Source organism: Rhinolophus hipposideros (assembly GCF_964194185.1).
Source record: "Rhinolophus hipposideros genome assembly, chromosome: 24".
Lineage (NCBI taxonomy): Eukaryota > Metazoa > Chordata > Mammalia > Chiroptera > Rhinolophidae > Rhinolophus > Rhinolophus hipposideros.
This window is the reverse complement of record NC_138070.1, coordinates 20232776-20253955: the sequence shown is the minus strand read 5'-3', so window position 1 is coordinate 20253955 and position 21180 is coordinate 20232776. Positions and strand designations below refer to the sequence as shown.

The following is a 21180-nucleotide window of genomic DNA, read 5'->3' as shown; positions in this document are numbered from 1 at the left end:
TCACCTTTAGGAGAGAATACAGATCAAAAAGGACAGGCTAGGAAATACAGTGAATTTGGAGGAAAAACCATTTTTTTCCCAGTTGTCAGAGACCCCTGAGGCAGAACAAAGGAACGCAACTGTGTAACCAAAACAGTACTATCAGGATTCAGAGCGAGACAGGAGAGGAAGGAATGAACAAGAAGGCCAGACATTAGTCTTAGGAAAGAAAGCAGGTGGTAAAGCACAGTCTTTTCAAGTAGAAAAACAGAAGCCCTCCGGCTGATACAGCTAATTCCAGTTACAAAGCCCCTTCCCAAGTGCGCCCTCAGGACCCTCACAAGAACCTCTGGGGCAGGCAAAATGGGCGTGGTTATCCCCACCTTACAGGCAGGGCACCAGAGGTACAGAGAAGTTTAGATACTTGACCAAGGCCCTGTGGTTGATTAGTGCTAAGGACCAGGACTGGCAGCTCCCAGTGCAGGACTCTTGCCGGAGCCACCAACTTACCCACAGGAAAAGTGTGCATCCAGCGCCTTCTGTTGGACGTGAGCTTCATGGGCATTCGAGAGGGGGCAAAGGGGTTGATGAGCGCCCGCTGGGGTGTGTATCCCCCAGGTCGAACATGCAGCATGGACTCTGCGCTGCCTACGTGGAACCTCCCCGGGGCGCTGGAGTCTCGCTGTGATGGCTCCATCATGTTCTCCAGGATGTCTGCCAGTGATCGTAGAGTTGAGGCACGAAGAGAGAGCACAGAGCCACAATGAAACCTAGACTAGGCAGACTGATTGGCCAAGGCTGACGGGAACCTTGGCCATCACATATGTTAGGCAGGGAGGGAAATAAGCAAAATTGCCAAACTAGAAAATGAAACATTGGGCTAATTTACTTCTTAAATACTTAGGAGAAGGGAGTTCTGGTTCCCAAACTAGTGGCCCAATGAAGCCACACCCAAACCTAAATGGGGAGGACAACATAGCCCCTGGAGCCCCTGGACTGGAAGCTACGTACAACGAATGAATGGTGGGACTTGAGTTGCCTCACTTTTAGATGGAGTGGGTATATTCTGTATGTGGAAAGGACAATAAAAATATAGTATATTGGTGACTAGAGGGCAGACCCCGGCAGAGATAGTCCATAGTCCATGTGTTCGCTACTAAACCTGTTTGATTTTCATTTTTGGTGCGCGCGCGCGCACACACACACACACACACACACACACTATAGTTTCTAGCCCCTCTGCACTGGAGCCAACTAACCCAGCCAACTTCCAGCCAATTGAACACAGGTGGAAATGACATGCTCCCAATGAAAACCTAGATTACAAATATCTCTGCATATGATGTCCACTCCTTTTCCCCTGCTGTGGCCACTTTGGAGACCAGTGTTGATGATCATGGCATCCCAGGATGAAAGAAGTCTGGGACCCTGAATGACCGGGTGGATCAGAAACCCGTCCCACTGACTCAGTGTCCTGGAATATAAGTAAGCAATCAAATGTTTTTGTTGTTAAAAAAAAAAAAATCCTGGGAGAAAAGAATAAGGAAATGTATCCAGCCTTGACCAGGCACAGCAATGACATGGCAGTTAGACTTGACCTGACCCGTCCAATGGCAGACAGGTCCATATTATGGAGGTGGAGGCAGCCTGCTAACCTGCGTGGATAAAAGAGCTAAAATTCACAACCAACTCCCCTTGTGCACATCCCATGTTCACTAAGTTACCACCTAGGCTGTGGGTCCAGCAGATGCAAATTCCATGGCATCAAGGACTCTGTCTTGTCCTCCATCATCTGTCCAACAAGAATGTCATATGTAGTAATATTTAATTCCTCAAGCTGATTTACATGCAAGAATAGAACATTCAGATCTCCATGAAAGCTGTATTTTTCATTGTAAATTACTGAATTGATGCTCCAGTGTACCAAATAAAAAAGAATGTGGTCTAGTTTGTTATCATGGAAATAAAAGGAGAAAACCCAATTAAAATATATGAGTACATACTTTGAAAGGGATGAAAAACAGGACGAGAGACAAAGTGGGTCAAAAATATATGTAGAGGAAAGGAGGTATGTTTCCTATGTTACACTGAGTGGGTAGGTGGGTGAGAATTCCTAAAAAAACAGGAAACTAAAGGCCTATAGATGTTATTGCCTTATAATATTCCAGTTAATTGCTTATCGGCTGTCCTAATAAACTCCCAAATTGAAATCAACTCTACTATTCAGATGAGTTTTAAGAAAACTGTTTTCAAAGCTACTTGGATTAAGATCAACATTATCTCCGCAGAGATCTGGCTTTTAAAGATTTTTAAAGGATTGTTTAGTTTAATTCAGCTTTTGAGACAGACCCTTCTAAGAATATTTTCAGCAAAATGGGAGTAACCATCATGTAAACTTAGAAATTCCCAGAAGGTGGGAAAAAGCTAACCTAGAAATTCCCATATGTCTTAAAATTCTTTTGAATACTAACTCTAATTAATTTAAGTAACATAGATGGTTTACTACAGTCATGTAATTAAATATCTGTTCCTTTCTCTTTCAGAATTTCCTTTCTATACTTTGAACCAGTAAAAAAAAAACAAACAAAAAACCTTTCTCTCAGCAGTCAAAAATTTTCCTAGGTCCTTGGCACAGTGTGTATGGTACCTAACGGATGCCCTGCTCCTCTGTCCTGAGGCCCTGCCAATGGCTGTCACTTCAACGTGCTGGGTCATGGAAAACACTCTCTGCCCTTTGGGAATCCTTCCCAGGCAACAGAAGGCAGTTGTGTATACATAACATTCCTAAGTCAGTGATCAAGTCAGGAGGGTTATGCTTCCATTTAGATAACATTCTTGAAATAACGAAATTATGGAGGAGTAATTAGTGGGAGGGTGTGGCACAAGGGAGCCTGGCTGTGATGAAATAATTCTGGATTTTAACTGTGGTAGTGGCTACAGAAATCTATACATGTGATAAAACTGCACATACACACATACATACACACACACACACACACACACACACACAGACTGCATAAAAACTGATGAAACCTAAATAAGTTCTGTGGATTTTACCTATGTCATTTTCCTGGTTTTGATACTGTACTCGAGTTAGGAGGTCACCACTGGGGAAAATAAGCAAAAGGTACACAGGACCTCCCTGTATATTTTTCACGATTTCCCATATATCCACAATTATTTCAAAATAAAAAGCTTAAAAAGTCAGGAGGGGCCTGTACAATCTAATTGTAGGTGCTGTTGGATGGGAAAGATAAGACACAGGAAAAGCAGCACCTGTGCTCCTTAGTGCAAGCCAGGTAAACAGGTAACTCCAGGAGAAATCTTATAGTGGAATATAGGACAGAGGCTGTTTTAAGAATAGCACAAATGTAAATGATAAGGAAATAAGCAAACACCTTTGACCCTGGACCTAAGAAAAGCTCTACATTAACATATGGAAAGGTATGTAGTTATACGACAGGGGAAGAAAGGGTACAGACAAAACTAGTGTAATATATACAGCTAAGGCGATTCGTATTCATTACACTGGCATAGAAATAAGTAAAATGTGGGACTTACACTCCACACCTGGCTACACACCCCCATCCCTTACTACAAGAAGTTGTGCCCCGCTCTGATCAGCTGTGCCCCCCGCCCACGCTTCAGCTGTCTGACCTCGAGTGCTGGTGTAGCCCAAGGAGCTGCTGACTTCATACTGGTGCAGGTGGGGGTGTGGGATCATCAGGATGTTGGCACTCCTGCCCAGGGAGCTGTCATCAGAAGCCTGGCTCCTCACATCCTCACTGGGCAGCACACGGTTGGGCATTGAAGGGCTGGATGAGACGTCACAGGAGCTGGCACTCTTTCGACTGTGACTTTCCCTTTCTCGCACAGACCTGACCGGAGAGGGACAAGTTACCACCAAGTAAGGGACACTGCCCCACCTAGAGTCAAAACTATAAAACCCGTCACCAGCCCAAGCTACTTGGGAAACCGATTAACAAAAATCCCCCAAAAGATCTATGAGTGGGAAATAATATAGGAGGTACTTTGGCCTGAGCAGCTTGTAAAAAAGGGGAGAAATGATGGACAGTTCTCAAATGGCTGAAGTCCTGGGATAATAGCTGTAAAGAAACGATTGCAATGGTCTGACCCCAGCGATAAATCTCACATCACTGAAAATGAGGTAACCAGACATGCTATGACATGAAGCAAGAGAAAGTACAAAGTGCCATCTGAAGAGTCTTCTTGTAACAACAACCAAACCTAAATCTAATCAAACCTCTAGAGATAATTGCCAGTTTACAGGAAATTCAGAGTACAGAGGACACGTTAAACTTTATAAGGAAACAATCAGTCAAATGAAGAAAGCAAGACGTTCACCACTCATTGAAAAAAGACATTACAAACAAATGCAACATATGCATCTTCTTTAGACCCCAGTTCAAACAAAACAACTGGAAAAACACATTTTTGAAACAATTGGGAAATCTGAATATGGCCTGGGTATCAGAAGATATTAAGGAATTAGTGTTAATTTCGTTACCAGTAATAGGGTAACGTGATAATGGGATTTTTAAAAAATTCTTATTTGTTAGAGACAAGAGGACACACACATGGCCAACAGACGTGAAAAGATGCTCAATGTCACTAATCATCAGAGAATTGCAAATAAAAACCACAATGAGATATTACCTCACACCTGTCAGAATGGCCATCATCAATAAATCAACACACAAGTACTGGCGAGGATGCGGAGAAAAGGAAACCCTTGTGCACTGTTGGGATTGCAAATTGGTGCAGCCACTATAGAAAATAGTATGGAAGGTCCTCAAAAAATTAAAAATAGAACTATCGTATGGCCCAGCAATTCTACTCCAAATGGCCCAGCAATTCTATTCCAAAACACTAATTCAAAATGATATATGCACTCCTATGTTTACTGCAGCACTATTCACAATAGCTAAGATATGGAAACAACCAAAATGTCCATCAATAGACGATTGGATAAAGAAGATGTGGTACATGTATACAATGGAATATTATTCTGCCATAAAAGAGAATGAAATCTTACCATTTTCAACAACATGGATGGACCTAGAGGGTATTTTGCTTAGTGAAACAAGTCAGATGGAGAAAGACAAATACCATATGATTCCACTTATAGGTGGAATCTAAAGAACAGAATAAATGAACAAACAAAACAGAAATAGACTCATAGGTACAGAGCACAAACTGATGGTTGCTAGAAGGAAGTGGGGTTGGGGAGATGGGTAAGAAAGGTAAAAGGATTAGTAAGTTCAAATTGGTAATCACAAAATAGTCATGGGGATGTGAAATACAGTATGGGGAATACAATCAATCATAGTGTAAAAACTGCATAGTATCAGATGGGTACCTGACTTACTGGGGCAGGGGGTCATTTCTTAAATTATATAAATACCTAACCACTACACTGTACACCTGAAACTAATATAAAATAACATTTAATTTCAACTATAATTTAAAAATATATGTATAATCATGGGATGTAACGTACAGCACAGAGAATGTAGTCAATGGTATTGTAATAGCTATGTACAGTGTTAGGGTTAGTACACTTGTTGAGGTTATCACTTTGTGAGGTGTGTAAATGTCTAATCACTATGCTGTTTTTGTACAACTGAAAATAAATTTTTAAAAATCTAAACAATTAAATAAAAATATATAAAATGTTTGGGAAGTGATGAAATAAAACTGACAACACACTGATAACTATTCATTACACTGGTCTCTCTATTTGAACATACTTGCACATTTCCATAATAAAAGTTTAAAAAAGAGTACATCCTCATTAAAATACAAAACTCCCTTAGCGGAAAACTTCTGAAAGCAGTAGGAAGAAGGATTAGAAGGCGAGAAGCCCAATGGGTAGGAAAAATCCAGAATGAAAGAGTCAGCAACTACCGATAGGGTTGCCCTTCTCACATCACAGCTGTTCTCTTTCCACCTGGAAGGAGTTTGTTTTAAGTGGGAGCTTAAATAGAGCCTGAAAATAGATCCCAAAGGCTGAATACATGTTCATTATTTCAACAGTAAATATTTGAGCACAGTATAGGCTCAACCCTGCCCCAGGGACAAAGCACCGATTGAGACATGGTCTGGGCCCTCAACACACAACCTGGGTGTCTAAAACACCAGGTCTTGTCATCTTTGATTAGAAAAAAGAAAACCAAGAATCTCGAACTATGAAAGCATTTTAAGATCAACACTCCTGAGCCCCTTAGCAGAGTCTGTGTACCGGAGCTGCTGTTAATAGTACTTATTCTGAGCTCCAAACATTACAAACATGTGTCAAGACGAAACATTAGGATGGGATGAGGGAAAAGGACAGAAAACGATCACGTAGCCATTATGAGCTTATTTGTCACAATGTGAAGAGACAGAATATTGTTTCAATCAGTTGTGCTTAGATAAACTTGCATATTTAAGAAATCTGGTAAATTTGGTCAACTAGGAAAAAAATAAACTAGAATTGTTTCACACATTAATAACAAATTTCTATGTAATGAACTAAGCATAACATCCAAGACTATAAAGTATTGGAAGAAAATATATATATCTCTAACTTTGGGGTAGAGCTTTCTTATACAAAACCCAGAAATGAATATATTGGTAAACCTGGCTATGTCACAATTACTATATGACCAAAACACCATGGAGCAAATCTAACAAGCAGGAATGAAAGGAAAACAAAATTCTCTTGCCCTTTGGGAATAATAAACCTAAAATAAACTCTGAGCCCTAGGACCTATATACATTAGTGATAGCCCAGTGATTCCAGAAGATTCCGGTAACTGTGAATTGCTTCTCTTGGCTAGAAAAAGCAGAGCGCTCTCCTTTATTTGAGGACAATACTTCATAGCAAACATAGCCAACAAAATGGCTGATCCAGAGAATCTGAGAACAGAATCTCTAATGATCTACATGGTATAGCTTCCATTTGGCTAATTTTAATTGAAAACATTCTCAATGTTGCTCTCATGACCTCAGATTTTCCTTAAGCAAATTTTATATGCACCCCAAAATGAATGTGGCAGGAAACCTGCAGGTGGCGAGGCGCTGAGCCCGGGATGGGCCTGGCAGCCTGAACACTTGAGCGTCGTAGGCATCATAATCTACTTGGATGGGAAGGGCATTCTCAGATTCTTTCGGCGTCCCAAGAGCTGAAATACATAAATACAAATTGTCATCAAAACACACTTCAACCAGATGTCTTCAGAGGGTCTTCCTCAAACTCTGCAAAGCACAGGTGATTGTCGTCATCTCCCCTGAAAAAAATGAGATAATAACCCTTCATCGGGTTGAGATTTAATGACATATACGTCAAAGGAAGTAGAAATAGTATAGAGCACTCAGTAAAGCCAAGGTGATGGCAGTAGTTTATCCTTCTGTAATCCCACTTTTAAAATATGATCTTAATATGTATGCTTAGGGCTTTGAAACTTTCTATCTGACCCCTACCATTGACCTACGTATGAGAAAGAAAACAAGGTTTTATCATTATCCATTCTGCAGTTGACAAGACAAAACTTTACAAGGTGGTTAAGGGACCTTTCAAAGATCACACAAGAAAAACTGAGGTCTCCCAACTTGGCTGTGAACTTTTTATGCAGCCTCACATAATCTTGTTGCCATGAGTTAACTGACTCTTGGCAAAGAAAGATGAAAGGAGAAAAATACTCACACGTATCACGGCCATTTTTTGCTTTCTCAGAGGCAGGCTGTAAAATGAAATGTTAGAGAATCAATCATTCCCTTCTCTGCTGGAATAGAACTTATCACAAGGCACAATAATGCAAGCAGCTGCTCCCCAGGGCAGAGACCGTATCTTACCCCTCACTGTAACGAGTGGAAAAACAGGAGCTAACACCAGACATCTACCTAGCATGGTGTCAAGCCCTGCTACGTCCTTTATTTCCCACCTCACATCTTGTTCACTCTCACAACTCTATCCAGTGGGGGCAAGGACCCTACTTCACAGGTGAGGATATTCAATTTTAGAAAGAATAGGGACTTGCTCAAAGTCACACAATTACTAGGTGGCAGAGCCAAAGTCCAAGCCCAGCTCTTCAGACTCTTGGCCAATCCACTGGTGGTGTGTGTCCTACCATGACTAGGTTCCACCTGACCCCTAACCCTGTATGCTTCCTTCGCTTCACTATGGTGAGCTCACCTGTCTGCCTACACCTGTAAGAGCCGAGCACTAGACACATCGCCCAATTTGCCGAAATGGAGTATGACGGTAGAGAGAAGAATTACTGTTTTCTAATAAAATAAATCCTTTTCAGGCCCCTTTAACCTTTCATAACATTTTAACTTTCCAAATGATCATGTTGCAGACGATCTTCCACGTCCCACGTTGCCAAGAATGATTGTGGTGATGGCATAAACTTCAGAAAGCAAGAGAAGGACCTTTCTGGGCAGAGTCCCATTCTCCCAGCACTCCTCTACTTGACATGGCCTATTCCACTAAATTAATATTTTCCCTATTCAAATAATAACATTAGCCACACACCGCCAAAGAGGGAAGAAGTGGCCCTGAAACTACTAACATAACAGTCACAATGGGCAACTTTCAGAGTTCAGCTCTGCTAGAAATAGGCAGATGGGTGAGAGCACCCTAGTGTGGGGCTGATATACCTAACAGCCCATTTTTATCTTCATATAACATTAAAAAGGCCTTTTCCGATTCTTAAAAGTAGCATTTCTATTGGCTGCAAACGTTTCTTATCAAGTGGATATTTCATGGTTTATTTAGCCATTTCCCTATTATTTTCAACTTGTCACTATTAGGAATAAAACTAGACCAAGATCTATTCATATTCAATATCCTCAATTATTTCCTTAGGCCACATGGCCAAAAATGTAATTATCTGGTCAAATGGCATGACCGTCTACACTGCTCTTGATACACATGGTTGAATTGCTTTCTGTTAAGTATTGAATACCAACCAGGTACTCAAGCACCAATTTCGCCACACTTATTTCCTGCATTTGATATAATTAGTAATGAGTCTGAAATTTGTTTGGTAAGCAAAAACTGAATCCCCATGCTTGTTTGAATTTGCCATTCTTTAAGTACTGCTAAGATGTGACCTTTTTATCGTATTTCCACTTTGCTGCAACGTGTCCATGTGTTTGTTCCTATCACTATCTAAGAGGTCTCAGTATCTGAACAAACCAATCACATCATAGTAAAAATAGATCTTTTATTATTAAAGAACTTAAAGTAGTTCTTTGTCATATTTTTGCCAAAGGTATTTCTTATATCTGGGGGGTTTGCCTTGTTATTTATTTAACATGGAAAATCATAAAGTTCTTAGACAGTTTCTTAAACTCATTTAATCACCCTGCAGGGGAAGAGAGGATCTCAGGACCAAATTAACCACATGGGTATGTGACAGTGTCTGAAGGCTCTGCTGATTGGTGACACCTACCTTCTTTCCTGCCAGTTTTATCCGTGGGGTAAAACTGTTACAAAAGAGCTGGCTTTTGGATGTGTAGAAGCTGTAAAGGAAACACACAAGGTTATTAACCTAAACCCCTTTCATTTTAAACCTCAACAGTTGAAATCCCAGCCATGGATCAGCTCTCTCGTGAATGCCTTTATCTCAGGCTTCACTGGTCTTTAATTCTAACTTCTTTTGTAACACTATAAAACATTAATTATGCTTCCTTTTTTTATTATGTTTTCAATTGTGTTCTATTCTTTTTTCCCCCATAAATTGTTTCATGCCAGTCCTGATTCCTAACTGGATTAGAATCTCCTCCTTATGGCAGAGATAAATCTATTTACATCACAATACTTTTCACCTAGATACTTGGCATGATACTGGGGGACCAAGGGAGGTCCTTATCATTCCTTGATTGATCAGCACTTACTAAGCAAGAACAAATCACGCAAGAAAAGAAAAAGGTGGCATTCGAGAAACGATGGCAGAAACCATTAAGTCCAAATCCCTCTGAAAATCATACCTTACTGCAGCCATGACAGGCACACAAGAAAAATGGAGAACCAACCTTGCCCTGGGTATGTTGAATGAATGAGTGAACAGAGGCTGTGAACCGTTTTCTATTCCTTAGGTATCTCTGAATTCCTTTTTTCAATCTACAATTAATTTGTGCTAAAAATGTTTTGAATATTGACCAATCCCCACCTTCCATCATAACTCTGATCATAAGGGGGGGAAAAACGGCAGTGTCTGTCAATAGTAACCAGTGAGGTGTGGGGCAATCCTAGTGACACATTAAGTGCGAAAGAACATAAGAATACTGCCGCACTGAGACCTGGAGTCCAACCAGCCCCTGGGACTCGGCCTCTCAGAGTGCTACCAAGGAAAGTACCAGGTAGAGGAGGCTCCTCTCTTTCGAGACATTAATTGTAAAAGATCTGAGTGGCAAAGTGACATAGCCAGAAGAATGGGTTTCTATTAGATTGAACCGTATGAAATTGCTGTTTGAAGGTGAAAAACAGTCTAATATCATAATTTCAAATGGTTCATACCAATTGCTGCAGCTTTGCCATGAACTAGCTGTTCAACCCTAGGCAAGCCACTTAACCTCTCTGGAACTTATGTTCCTCACCTGTACAATGTGGTTAGATGCTCTCTATGATCTCCAAGACAGATTCCAGTTATATTCTGTCATATCCCCCAAATCTCAGGTTTAGAATTCTTATGGATCTAGTATTAATTTACTTTTTGAATCATTTTCATTGTTAACCAGTAATATTTTGGGAGTAATAAGTTCTCACTGAAGACAATTTAATTATGCTCAGTGGGAACATTTTGCCCGCTTCAGAAGAGGCTTTGCTGACAGAATGAGAACAATGGCCCTTGTGAGCAGCTATCCTCCTCAGGCCACGAGTGGCTCAAGCAAACAAGGCTCGCAATGCAAACAAGGCTCGTAAGATGTGAAAAGCACGCCTCTGCCCTCCCAGCTCTCAGATCCTGAGTCTCACCCATGTTTCCAACCTCCATCTTAATTGGCATCAGAGAGCCAATTTAGGATAAAAAATAAAGTGATAAATCAGCACACTTTCAAGTTAATATGAAGTAAACTTTGAGGAAATTGCAATAGTTAAATTCCTATACAATTTTGTGCATGCTCTAGCTCCTTCGTCCCCTAATTATTTCCTAAACGTAAAACCATGGAATATATAACATATAATTAAACAGCAGCTATATTCTTATTGACAAAAGAATCTGAGTGTAGGGGCCGGCCCTGCCGGTTCGATTCCCACACGGGCCAGTGGGCTCTCAACCACAAGGTTGCCAGCTCAATTCCTCGACTCCCTCAAGGGATGGTGGGCTCCGTCCCCTGCAACTAAAATTGAACACGGCACCTTGAGCTGAGCTTCCGCTGAGCTCCCGGATGGCTCAGTTGGTTGGAGTGCGGCCTCTCAACCACAAGGTTGCCGGTTTCGACTCCCGCAAGGGGTGGTGGGCTGTGCCCCCTGCAACTAGCAACGGCAACTGGACCTGGAGCTGAGCTGCGCCCTTCACAGCTAAGACTGAAAAGGACAACAACTTGACTTGGAAAAAAGTCCTGGAAGTACACACTGTTCCCCAATAAAGTCCTGTTCCCCTTCCCCAATAAAATCTTAAAAAAAAAAAAAAAAAGAATCTGAGTGTCTATTTAACATAACAAATCCAAAAATAATTAGGAGGGCTGACAAAAAAAAAGAAGATACATTTGTCTCTGAAGTGAAGAAGCAGTAAGTTCAAAATATTTCCTATTTTACCTGAACCAAGTTTTTAAAATAACAATAACATAAACAGAATCTTCGTTCAGGAAGATTCTGAAGGCATATCATGAGGCAGTCACTTGTTCTAAAGTAACTTCGTCAGGCAATACTATGACAGCGTACAAAATTGAGCATCATTAAATAACCACATATACATATATATACATGTAAATGAATAACATGGATGACCAGCCAGAGAGCATCTCACTGGGCTCCCTGAGAAGAGCAAGGCATACTCAGAACAGGGTAATTACAGTGTGACCAATCTACCCTTATGAGCCAGCCAAAGGACCATTCCTTGCTCATGAAACTGGTTCTTCACTTATGAATAATTACAACTAACCAGCAAGGGCAATGTGGCCCATAACAAAGATAAGGAAAATATTACAGGCTGAAACCAACATTTAGGATGAATTTTCCAGCTGGTCTCCTGCACTTGCAACTAAACAGGAGCCGATGTTGAAGGTTCTGTTGCGCTTGAGGCATGAGCCAAGTGGTCTTCTGCCCCTCATGAGTCCTGTCTTACGACAGACAACCCAGAGAAGGGTAGAGAGTTCTGGAAGTACTAAAATGTAAGCGGCTATTGGCTTTCAGGGCAGCAGCAGAACTCACAGAAGAGAGATGCTGAGGTTGTTTGTTAGAAGATAAATAGGCATCTGAGAGGGAAAGGATAGATGGAGAAGCCCTCTAGGTAGAAAGGCTCAGAAGCAAGAGTGAGATGTGGGTGTCTGCCACATAGAATGAAAGAGGGCAAGTGGGGAGAGAGAAGGCCTCAGGTGTCAAACACTTAAATCTTTACCAAGCTGGCATGAGACATCGGAGGAAAAGAGCCATAGGATTGGGTTTTCACAAAAATGACTCTGGCAACCAGGTACAGCAGTGTTTGACAGACACCGCTCCCAGACTCCCAGGATGCCTTGGAGCTACATAAGGACCTGCTATGTGAGGACACAGAAGAACAATAATACTTTTTGCTTTTATATGCTTGGTTCCAAGTAAGACTTTTAAAGGCCCTGTTGCTGAAGAAAAAATAATTTTTTTAAGAGAAAACAAAAGGTCTGCTGTAAAGAAGTGATTCTCAATGGGCGGGGAGGGCATTTTGCCAACCAGGGGACATGCGGCAATGACTGCAGACATTCAAAAAGATTTTTTTTTTAGTCTAAATGATTTCCCTGCCTCATTTCCAATGGTTTCGCCTGCATTCTCCATAAACCTGCAATCATTTTAAAAAATCATAAAACATTAAAATAGCCCGTCTTTTCACTTTTGGCCAGTTTATTTGAGGACATGTAGTTCTTATAGTTTCCAGAGGTCTGAGCTCCACCAGCAGTGCTTCAAAGAAACAGTTTAACTTTCTCCAGCCTTTCTGATGGGCAGATTCACTTAGCCACTGTTTCTGCAAACATTTTTGGTTGTTCCAACTGCGACTGTGTACTGCTGGCATGTAGTGGGGAGAGACCAGGGATGCTGCTCAACATCCTACAGTGCACAGGACAGCCCCCCCGCCCCCACAACAAAGAATGACCTAGCCAAAATATCAGTAGTGTCAAGGTTGAGGAACCCTGGTCTAGAGGATGGACTGAAGGAGAGAGACTAGAAATACACACACTGATAAGATTATTGTAGTTGTTCCAAAGGATGAGGACAGGGATAGGGAGGGTAGTGGCACTGGCAGAGGCACGAGAGACACCATCCCTGAGCTAGAATCGCAGGAACTCTGAGGCCTCGTCCCATGTGAAGAAGAGGCATGGGGATTTTTCTACAAATGGAGGAGACCAGGCACGATGCTGGTCTGATAATAGTCTGTGGGTGGGGGGAATGGTAAGAGTTGGGAATAGCAGAAAATAAGTCCTTCAAAATTTTATTTAGTTTTTTCATCAGAGACTGTTCTCATGTTACTGCTACCGCATTATATGTAGAGAAGCTTTAAGCAAATGTTGGAATTTTGGTTTATATATTTTCTTGACAAAAGATCTGATAGTAAAAATGGAACCGATTTGAAGAGAAAATGGCAAGAAACTTACTCAAAATTCTTATCATCTACTATGAGTCATGATCACACCCACCTGTGGTTTATCCAGTGAGGAATATTATAGTCATCACCCAGACAAGAATCGCGAGGAACACTCCTATTATGCAGCTGAAAGGGTAAAAGCCAGGCACAGATCAGCTAAAAAACAAGCAGTGCATCAACATTGATGGACCTAGAAAGCATTATGCTAAGTGAAATAAGTCAGACAGATAAAGATAAAATGCTGTATGATCTCACTTACATGTACAATCTAAAGAACAAAATAAACAAAAAAGCAGACCAGAAACAAACTCATAGATCAGAGAACATTCTGATGGTTGCCAGATGGGAGGGGGTTGTGGGGCTGTGTGAAAAAGGGGTATTAAATAGTACAAATTGCTTATTACAAAGTAATCATGGGGATGTAGGGTACAGCATAAGGAATATAGTCAATAATATTGTAATAAATATGTATGGTGTCAGATGGGTACTAGATTTATTGGGTGATAGATGGGAGGGGGGTTTGGGGACTGGGTAAAGAAGGTGAAAGGATTAAGAAGTACAAAGTGATAGTTAAAAATAGTCATGGGGATGTAAAGCATGAGAAATATAGTCAATATTATGGTAATAATTATGTATAGTGCCGGGTGGGTACTAGACTAGTTAGAGGGATCGCTTCTTAAATTATATAAATGTCTAACCAGTATACTGCACACCTGAAACTAATATAAAATAAAACTGAATGTCAAAAAACGTTATTGTGAAGACCATATATACAAGGTGTGATCAAAACATACAGTGAATGTTTAAATTAAAAAAATTTATTACAGTAAAAGACACACTGCCATTAATCCCCCACAAAATACTCCCCCTCACTTTAAACACTTACCCCATCGTTCTTGATACTTTCTAAAGCAGTTCTGGAAGTTCTCTTTCATGAGTATCTTTAGTTGCAGTCATGGCTGCCTCGATGCCCTGAATAGAGTCAAAATGTTTACCTTTCATGCTCATTTTGACTTTGAGGAAGAGCCATAAGTCGCACGGTGCCAGATCCAGTGAATAAGGTGGATGTGAACACTCTGTAATGTTTTTATCTGACAGAAATTGCCATACCGGAAGCAATGTGACACAGAGCCTTTCTGTTGTGATCTGGGCAAATAAAATACAGTGAATGCTGCTGCCAAGTGCCATCAAACAGAAAAGTAGGGATCTTCAATATGGGAAGCAGCGTGACAAACCTTAGTAACAGTGTGTGACAAGTTTCAACTTGTTCGGTGCAGTCAGTCACGTGTAAGCTATGGTTGAGAGAAGGTGTGTTTTAAAATGTGCTGTAAATCATCCTCCACCATGACAACGCTCTGTGTCACACACTACTTCTGGTATATGGCAATTTCTGTCAAATAAAAACATTATGGTGTGTCCTCATCCACCTTATTCACTGGATCTGGCACCTTGCAACTTCTGGCTCTTCCCCAAAGTCAAAATGATTCAGGACATCGAGGCAGCCACAACAGCACATTAAAGACATTCATGAAAGAGGACTTCCAGAACTGCTTCAGAAAGTGGCAAGAACGATGGGGTAAGTGTGTTTGAAGGGTGAGTATTTTGAGGGGGATTAATGGCAATATGTCTTTTATTGTAATCAAGTAACTTTTTTAAATTTAAAAATTCACCATATTGTTTGATCATACCTTTTATTTAAACATTCACCATATTGTTTGATCATACCATTGTATGTCATGCTGTATTTTATGTTATGCTATGTGTTTTTTCTATTTCAGTTTGCAATTAAACAACTCTAATACAAAATGTTGAAAATAAAAATGCAAACAAACAAAAAAACAAGTAGGACATGGGACTGCTCCTGTTTTTCACTATTCTCAATATCACCCTGGTGCTAGAAGCAGGACTTCAGTAAGCAATCTAAAATCTAATTACCTTGAACAATGGGACAGCATGTAATGGCTGCTCCCCCATGCATACCAAGTCGACACCAATTCCTAAAAACAGAAAAGACAAAAGTAGTTCGGGGGTGAGTAAGAAGGGAGAGGCAGAAATAAGTGCTCCTTCTATTTTTGATGTTATTTCATTGGGTCAGGGTCTGAGGCAAGGCCAACTTACTACCATCCTACGATTTATAACTTCCACAGTGCTGCCTAGGCAGCAAAGAAATAAATAGATGTATTTTATGTTTTCTCTTTCCTAAGTCCCATCACACCTGCCATTATTCAGTGCCTGATAATAAGCGTCTGACTGCCTTGCAGGTCATGATTTGTCAAAAAGACAACCAGGCCTCCATGACTGAAGAGTCAAGGCCAGAAGAGAAACCTTGCCATCTCGGTAAAGAGCAAAACAATCCACATCACTAAACAGAGCTTCTTTATTGGCAATCAGGATTTACTTTCCCAACTCCATTTGTTGTTGAAACACAAATTAAATGGGGGTTTGGGGATGCGAGTTGGGAAAACATGGCACATCACCGAAGGAGGTCTGGACTAGATGATTTGCTGGTACTTCCCAAGATGGGCTGATGGACACTGATTCCTTGACACCTCCGCCACCACACACACACACACAAAGGGTTCTCCAGTGTCAAATATGTTTGGGAAACTCAGTACCAGCTGTGCCCCTTAGAGATAATCAAGATACACTAACACAGTAAAAGCTGCCGTTACGGAATGGGCCTAGGTGTGTAACAATCCAGCATTTCCCAAACAGAGTTGACCATGGAACTCCTTTTTTTGAATGATCTTAGGTGACTCTTTTACCACCTAACATTATTCACATCCCCGTATCCCCATGCACAGAGCCAGGGGAAGCTCAGAGTTCCAAGCGTAAGCCAGGCTGTACCCTCAGGTAAGTTCGGGGACAGCATGGACCGGGAGCATTACCGTTATCTATCATCCGCTGCTTGGTCAAGATCATGAGTAGCCGGTCTACTTCAAACACACCCACCCCAGGTGTGATCACCACGGACATCTGCCCAGTTCGGTCAAAGTTGCGGTTGATGTAGTGCTTGTCAAACACTTGAACAAAAGCATAAAGTCTTCTAATGAAGATGTTACAGCTTTTCAGAAACCAGCCACTGGCAAGCGTCTCCACGCTCTCGGAGGATTTGATCCACATTTCGATTACAGCAATTGCCACATTCTGACCTGTTTTCTAGTTAGTGGTGTGCATGTTTGTCTTTCCCCCTCTACACTAAGAACTGCTTGATCACAAGACTATGTCACTGTCACCTTTGTTAATCTCTCTCCATCGATACTTGCCTCGTGGAGCCTCAAATGCGCAAATCTCATGTAATTAATTTCCACCCATAAATGAATCTGTGTTGCAACTTGTAAGAATCAAATATTAATTTCAGACAGTACTTAGGAGACCACAATCTTTGATGACTTTGTAAATTGGACAAGTTAATTTTGTTTCTGGCCTATAATTCTTACTTTGGAAAATCAGCAACATTCAAATATGACAGAAAGATTTACTAACAAAAGACTCCGTGCTGTAGAATCTCTAGCACCTGAGTACAGACACATGGGAAGGTGACACACACAGTGAAGGGACCACTCATCATCACTTCCAGGCACTGGCCAGGGCAGGACAGAGGCCTAACCGGTGCTGAGCTGATGATATGCTCTCCGCCAGGAATGTGGAATTCTAAACAGCGCAGAGACGGGGCTACTAGGAGATGAACACAGCTCTAAGAATTCCTGCAGCTGCGGTCCCCAGAGCCATCCTCGTCCCCACCTCCCTCAGCATGGTGTTCACATCTTTCCTGGCTGACCCACTGAGACCCTGCATCCTCAAGAGTAAATTTTCCTTTCTGTTTAAATGAATTCAGTAGATTCCTGTGATTTGCAAACAAAGTAGTATCTCAGCCAACACATAAATGCAGGGACAAACATTCGGAAGAAATTGCACCACATTCTTAAAAACGGTCCCTCTTAGAAGGATTCTAACAGTGGAGGGAGAAGGGAGATATTCATTTTTACTTCATATACGTCTCCATTTCTTGAATTCTAGGCACATGTGTCACTTGTATAATTCCAAAATGAAAAAAGTAGATTGAAAAAAAAATTACCTAGAAACAGTAGAGGGATGGGGCAAAAAATAGTAAGAACATAGTTTAGTACAACAAAGAGGCCAAAGAAGATCCCTCCAGCTCTTTCCTCTTAGGTTCCCAGGAGAAGCAGATGAGAATAGCAAGTTAATTTCCCCACAGAAGACCTAATAGCTAAATGTTGACCATAAGAAGTTATTGCCTTCACAGTCTCAGAGATATAGAGAAAAAACTGAGGGCTGCTAGATGGGAGTGGGGTGGGGATGGGGGAGAGGGTGAGGGGATTAGAAGGAACAATCGTTAACCACAAAATTGCCACGGGGACATGAAGGACAGTTTGGGGAGTATAATCAGTACCGGTGTAAAGATTCTGTAGGGTATCTGATGGACACTTGTCTTATTGGGGAGACCACTTCATGGACGGTGTAGGGGCCTAACCGCTGCGGTATGCACCTGAAGCTGAAGCTGAATCGTGATGAGTGTCGAATGTGGCTTAACATACATATACAAACTCATGGAATGTGGAGTGTAGCGCAGGGCATGGGGTTAGTGGAACCATGGGGGCTGTGTGTGATGTCAGAGGGGTGGTAGGTTTGGGGAGGAGGGTTGTCACTTTGTGAGAGGTGTAAATGTCTAACTATTACATTGTTTTGTATACCTGAAACTAATAATAATAATAATAAAAGTTATTGCTTTCAATTAATTTGGGTGGATAGGGGGGTGGGGACATCATCTGGGTTTTTGGACATTAGTAAAGAGAAGTTCATAGCCATGAGGTAAGCAGGATGCCTAATCACTGTGGCTGGCGTCCTTACCATTGAATGACAGATTAATGGCCTCTAGGTAGTTTCCTTGTGCTGAGGTAGAATTGTTTCCTTGAGGAAAGCCCTCTGAAGCAAAAGACACAAAAGAAGAAAAAACATCTCATGAAAGATGAACTCTTAAAAAACAAGTGGAAGGTGTCTGGCTCCATAGGGCCTCCCACCCTGAGGTAGGGACATTATTGAACTTTATTGTACACATAAAGAATAATGGGACCTGCCCAGAAATAGAAACCTGACCGGAAGCAGAAACTAACTATACACGGCGCTGGAGGAGACACAACATGAACCTCTCTATCTCCTAGCCTGCATCCTAAACCTTTCCCTGCTGTACCTTCTATCACATGGATGCAGTACCTGCCTGTTCCAGTCGAACCAACACTGGATACTGGATGAAGAGTTTTTTAATGGTCACAAGGAGTGAAGTCCACTCTTCTCTCCTCTCATTTTGTACCACCACTCTGAAAGAAGTATTATCATAAATAGTTATCGAACAACTATTGCGTACAGGACGTCAGGTCCCTTACAGGTAGGGTTTCCAGACGGGAATTCCCGCCCGTTCTCGGGGAATTGTTTTCACTTTTCAGTTCCCGAATCCCTAGAAAAGTTGGTTGGGAAATCGGGAAAATCAGCTCCTTGAACCCAGGTGGTTGGTAGTATCAGCCATCACTTTGTGGAAACGATTCATTGTGGAGAACAAAAAACAGTTTATAGCTCGGGATCTGGGAACAAGAAAGCGAAAAAAATTCCTGAGAATGGACAGGAATTCCCGCCTGGAAACCCTACTACAGGGTTTTAAGGAAAGGATAAGGTGGGATTGCCAAAGTTAGGAGAATTTATCATGCAATAATAAGCTATAAAGTCAAATGCATTTAACAAACATTAACAAAGAAATGTAATCACATCAACAGTCACAGAGATTGAAAATAAAAACTTATGTGGTTATATTGTGATTACATATGAAAATGCCCTTATTCTTTAGATATGCACAGGAACAAAATACCATAATATCTGTAATTTACTCTAAAACAAAATTTAGCCAAAAAAACAGATGAAGCAAATATGGCATGATAGCCGCTGTTAAATCCAAATGTTGGGTATATTATTTTTCTTTCCTGCAAGATTGAAATTTTTCACAATAAAAAGTTTGCAAAATCTAAATTCAATGTGGTAGCCTAGACAAATTCCTGGAATCAAAAAAAAAAAATGCGTAAGTGGAAAAACTCGTGAAATCTGCGAAAAGTCTGAACTTTAGTGAATAGTAAAGTACCAATGCTGTTCTTGCAGTTTTGACAAATGTACCTTGGTTATGAAAGGTTAACAGGGGAAACTGGGTGACAGGTATATGGGATCTCTGAATTATCTCTGTAACTTCTCTGTAAATGTAAAATTATGGTCATTTTTTTTAAGTTAGGAAAGAAACAACCGAAAAAAGTGGGGGTAAGCGGCATAGTGAAGCACCCAAAACATACTTATAAAAGTCTTCATAGAATCGCCCCTTGTGATCCTGTCGAATTGAGGGTCGGTTTACTTCAGGAAATTCATCTGAAATAGAGAAAACAAAGTATGTAGATTGAAAAGAGAAACTCACAGTTTCTCTGTTCCCTCTTCTGGACTGAACATTTGCATCATATGAATGAATGAATGAATATAATTATATATCTATTAAGTTGGTGTTATGATGAATCACATCCCACAGACTTCTTGCATACACTGTGCTATTTTCTGTTGAGTTCAGTCCTCATAACAGAACAGTGCAAAGGGAAAGAATAAGGAATGGATGGGGATAAGGGTGTGAGAAGCTTAACAAAAAATAACTAGGAGAAAGACTTACCAACAGATTTTGCATCATAGAAAGTTCTAGAAAATAGGACCACTGTCACTTCATGACTACAGTTCTTCTCCTAGGCATGAGTAGAGAAAAAGAGGACTTAAGTTTATTCCATTTACTTCACCATGAAGCAGCCCAGCATGAACATAATATTCTCAGTTCTAGGAGGCTTCATGGCAGTACAGTATTGGATAACATCAGGTAATCACAGGTCGCATAATGCAGTGGACACTGCACTGCTGGGAGTCAGACCTGGATTGAGTCCTGGCTCTGAAACTTACCACTACGTGACCTTGGACAAGTTACCTAAAGTCCCAGGAATGGGGCAAGTGAAAACAGCAAATCACCAAAAGGTATGGGCCCCAGTCTCCCGGCTCTTGATTTGGCATGAAATAGACCAGCCCAGTGTCAGAGGATCATGGTATTTGTAGCTGCTTCACAGTGTTTTATCATTTCTTCAGAACTGTGGTTCAGGGAATGAACAGAACTGATGGTGGTAGGTGTAACAATCAAAGACACACCCACATCCTATCAATGTCACAGGATGAGGACTAGAATCTGCTTGAGATGCAGGAGTCACAGCCGCTGCAATGAATTACCTTTGGACTGAGATGAAAACTAGTGAGAATAAACACTTCCATGGAGTCTAGAGATCAATGTTCTGGAAGCAGGTGTTTACTGATGGCATGCAATTCGGCTTGCACCAGT

General features: G+C 41.1%; 1 protein-coding gene across 15 annotated transcripts in view; it reads right to left on the bottom strand.

The window, feature by feature from the left end:
• The window catches only part of DEPDC5 (DEP domain containing 5, GATOR1 subcomplex subunit), a 110190-nt gene that overhangs the window by 63284 nt on the left and 25726 nt on the right, over positions 1-21180 (bottom strand). For 8 of the 15 annotated variants that reach the window (XM_081037150.1, XM_081037157.1, XM_081037156.1 and 5 more), the window contains exons 11-22: positions 20476-20545; positions 20114-20186; positions 18999-19102; positions 18636-18710; positions 16652-16786; positions 15699-15760; positions 13816-13889; positions 9441-9510; positions 7688-7724; positions 7022-7166; positions 3637-3857; positions 490-693 (exon numbers count right to left, since the gene is read on the bottom strand). In XM_081037150.1, the coding sequence (XP_080893276.1) occupies positions 490-693; positions 3637-3857; positions 7022-7166; positions 7688-7724; positions 9441-9510; positions 13816-13889; positions 15699-15760; positions 16652-16786; positions 18636-18710; positions 18999-19102; positions 20114-20186; positions 20476-20545 (1270 nt within the window). The remainder of the gene's footprint in view (positions 1-489; positions 694-3636; positions 3858-7021; positions 7167-7687; positions 7725-9440; positions 9511-13815; positions 13890-15698; positions 15761-16651; positions 16787-18635; positions 18711-18998; positions 19103-20113; positions 20187-20475; positions 20546-21180) is intronic. The other 7 variants (XM_081037144.1, XM_081037151.1, XM_081037155.1 and 4 more) reach the window with 1 other exon arrangement.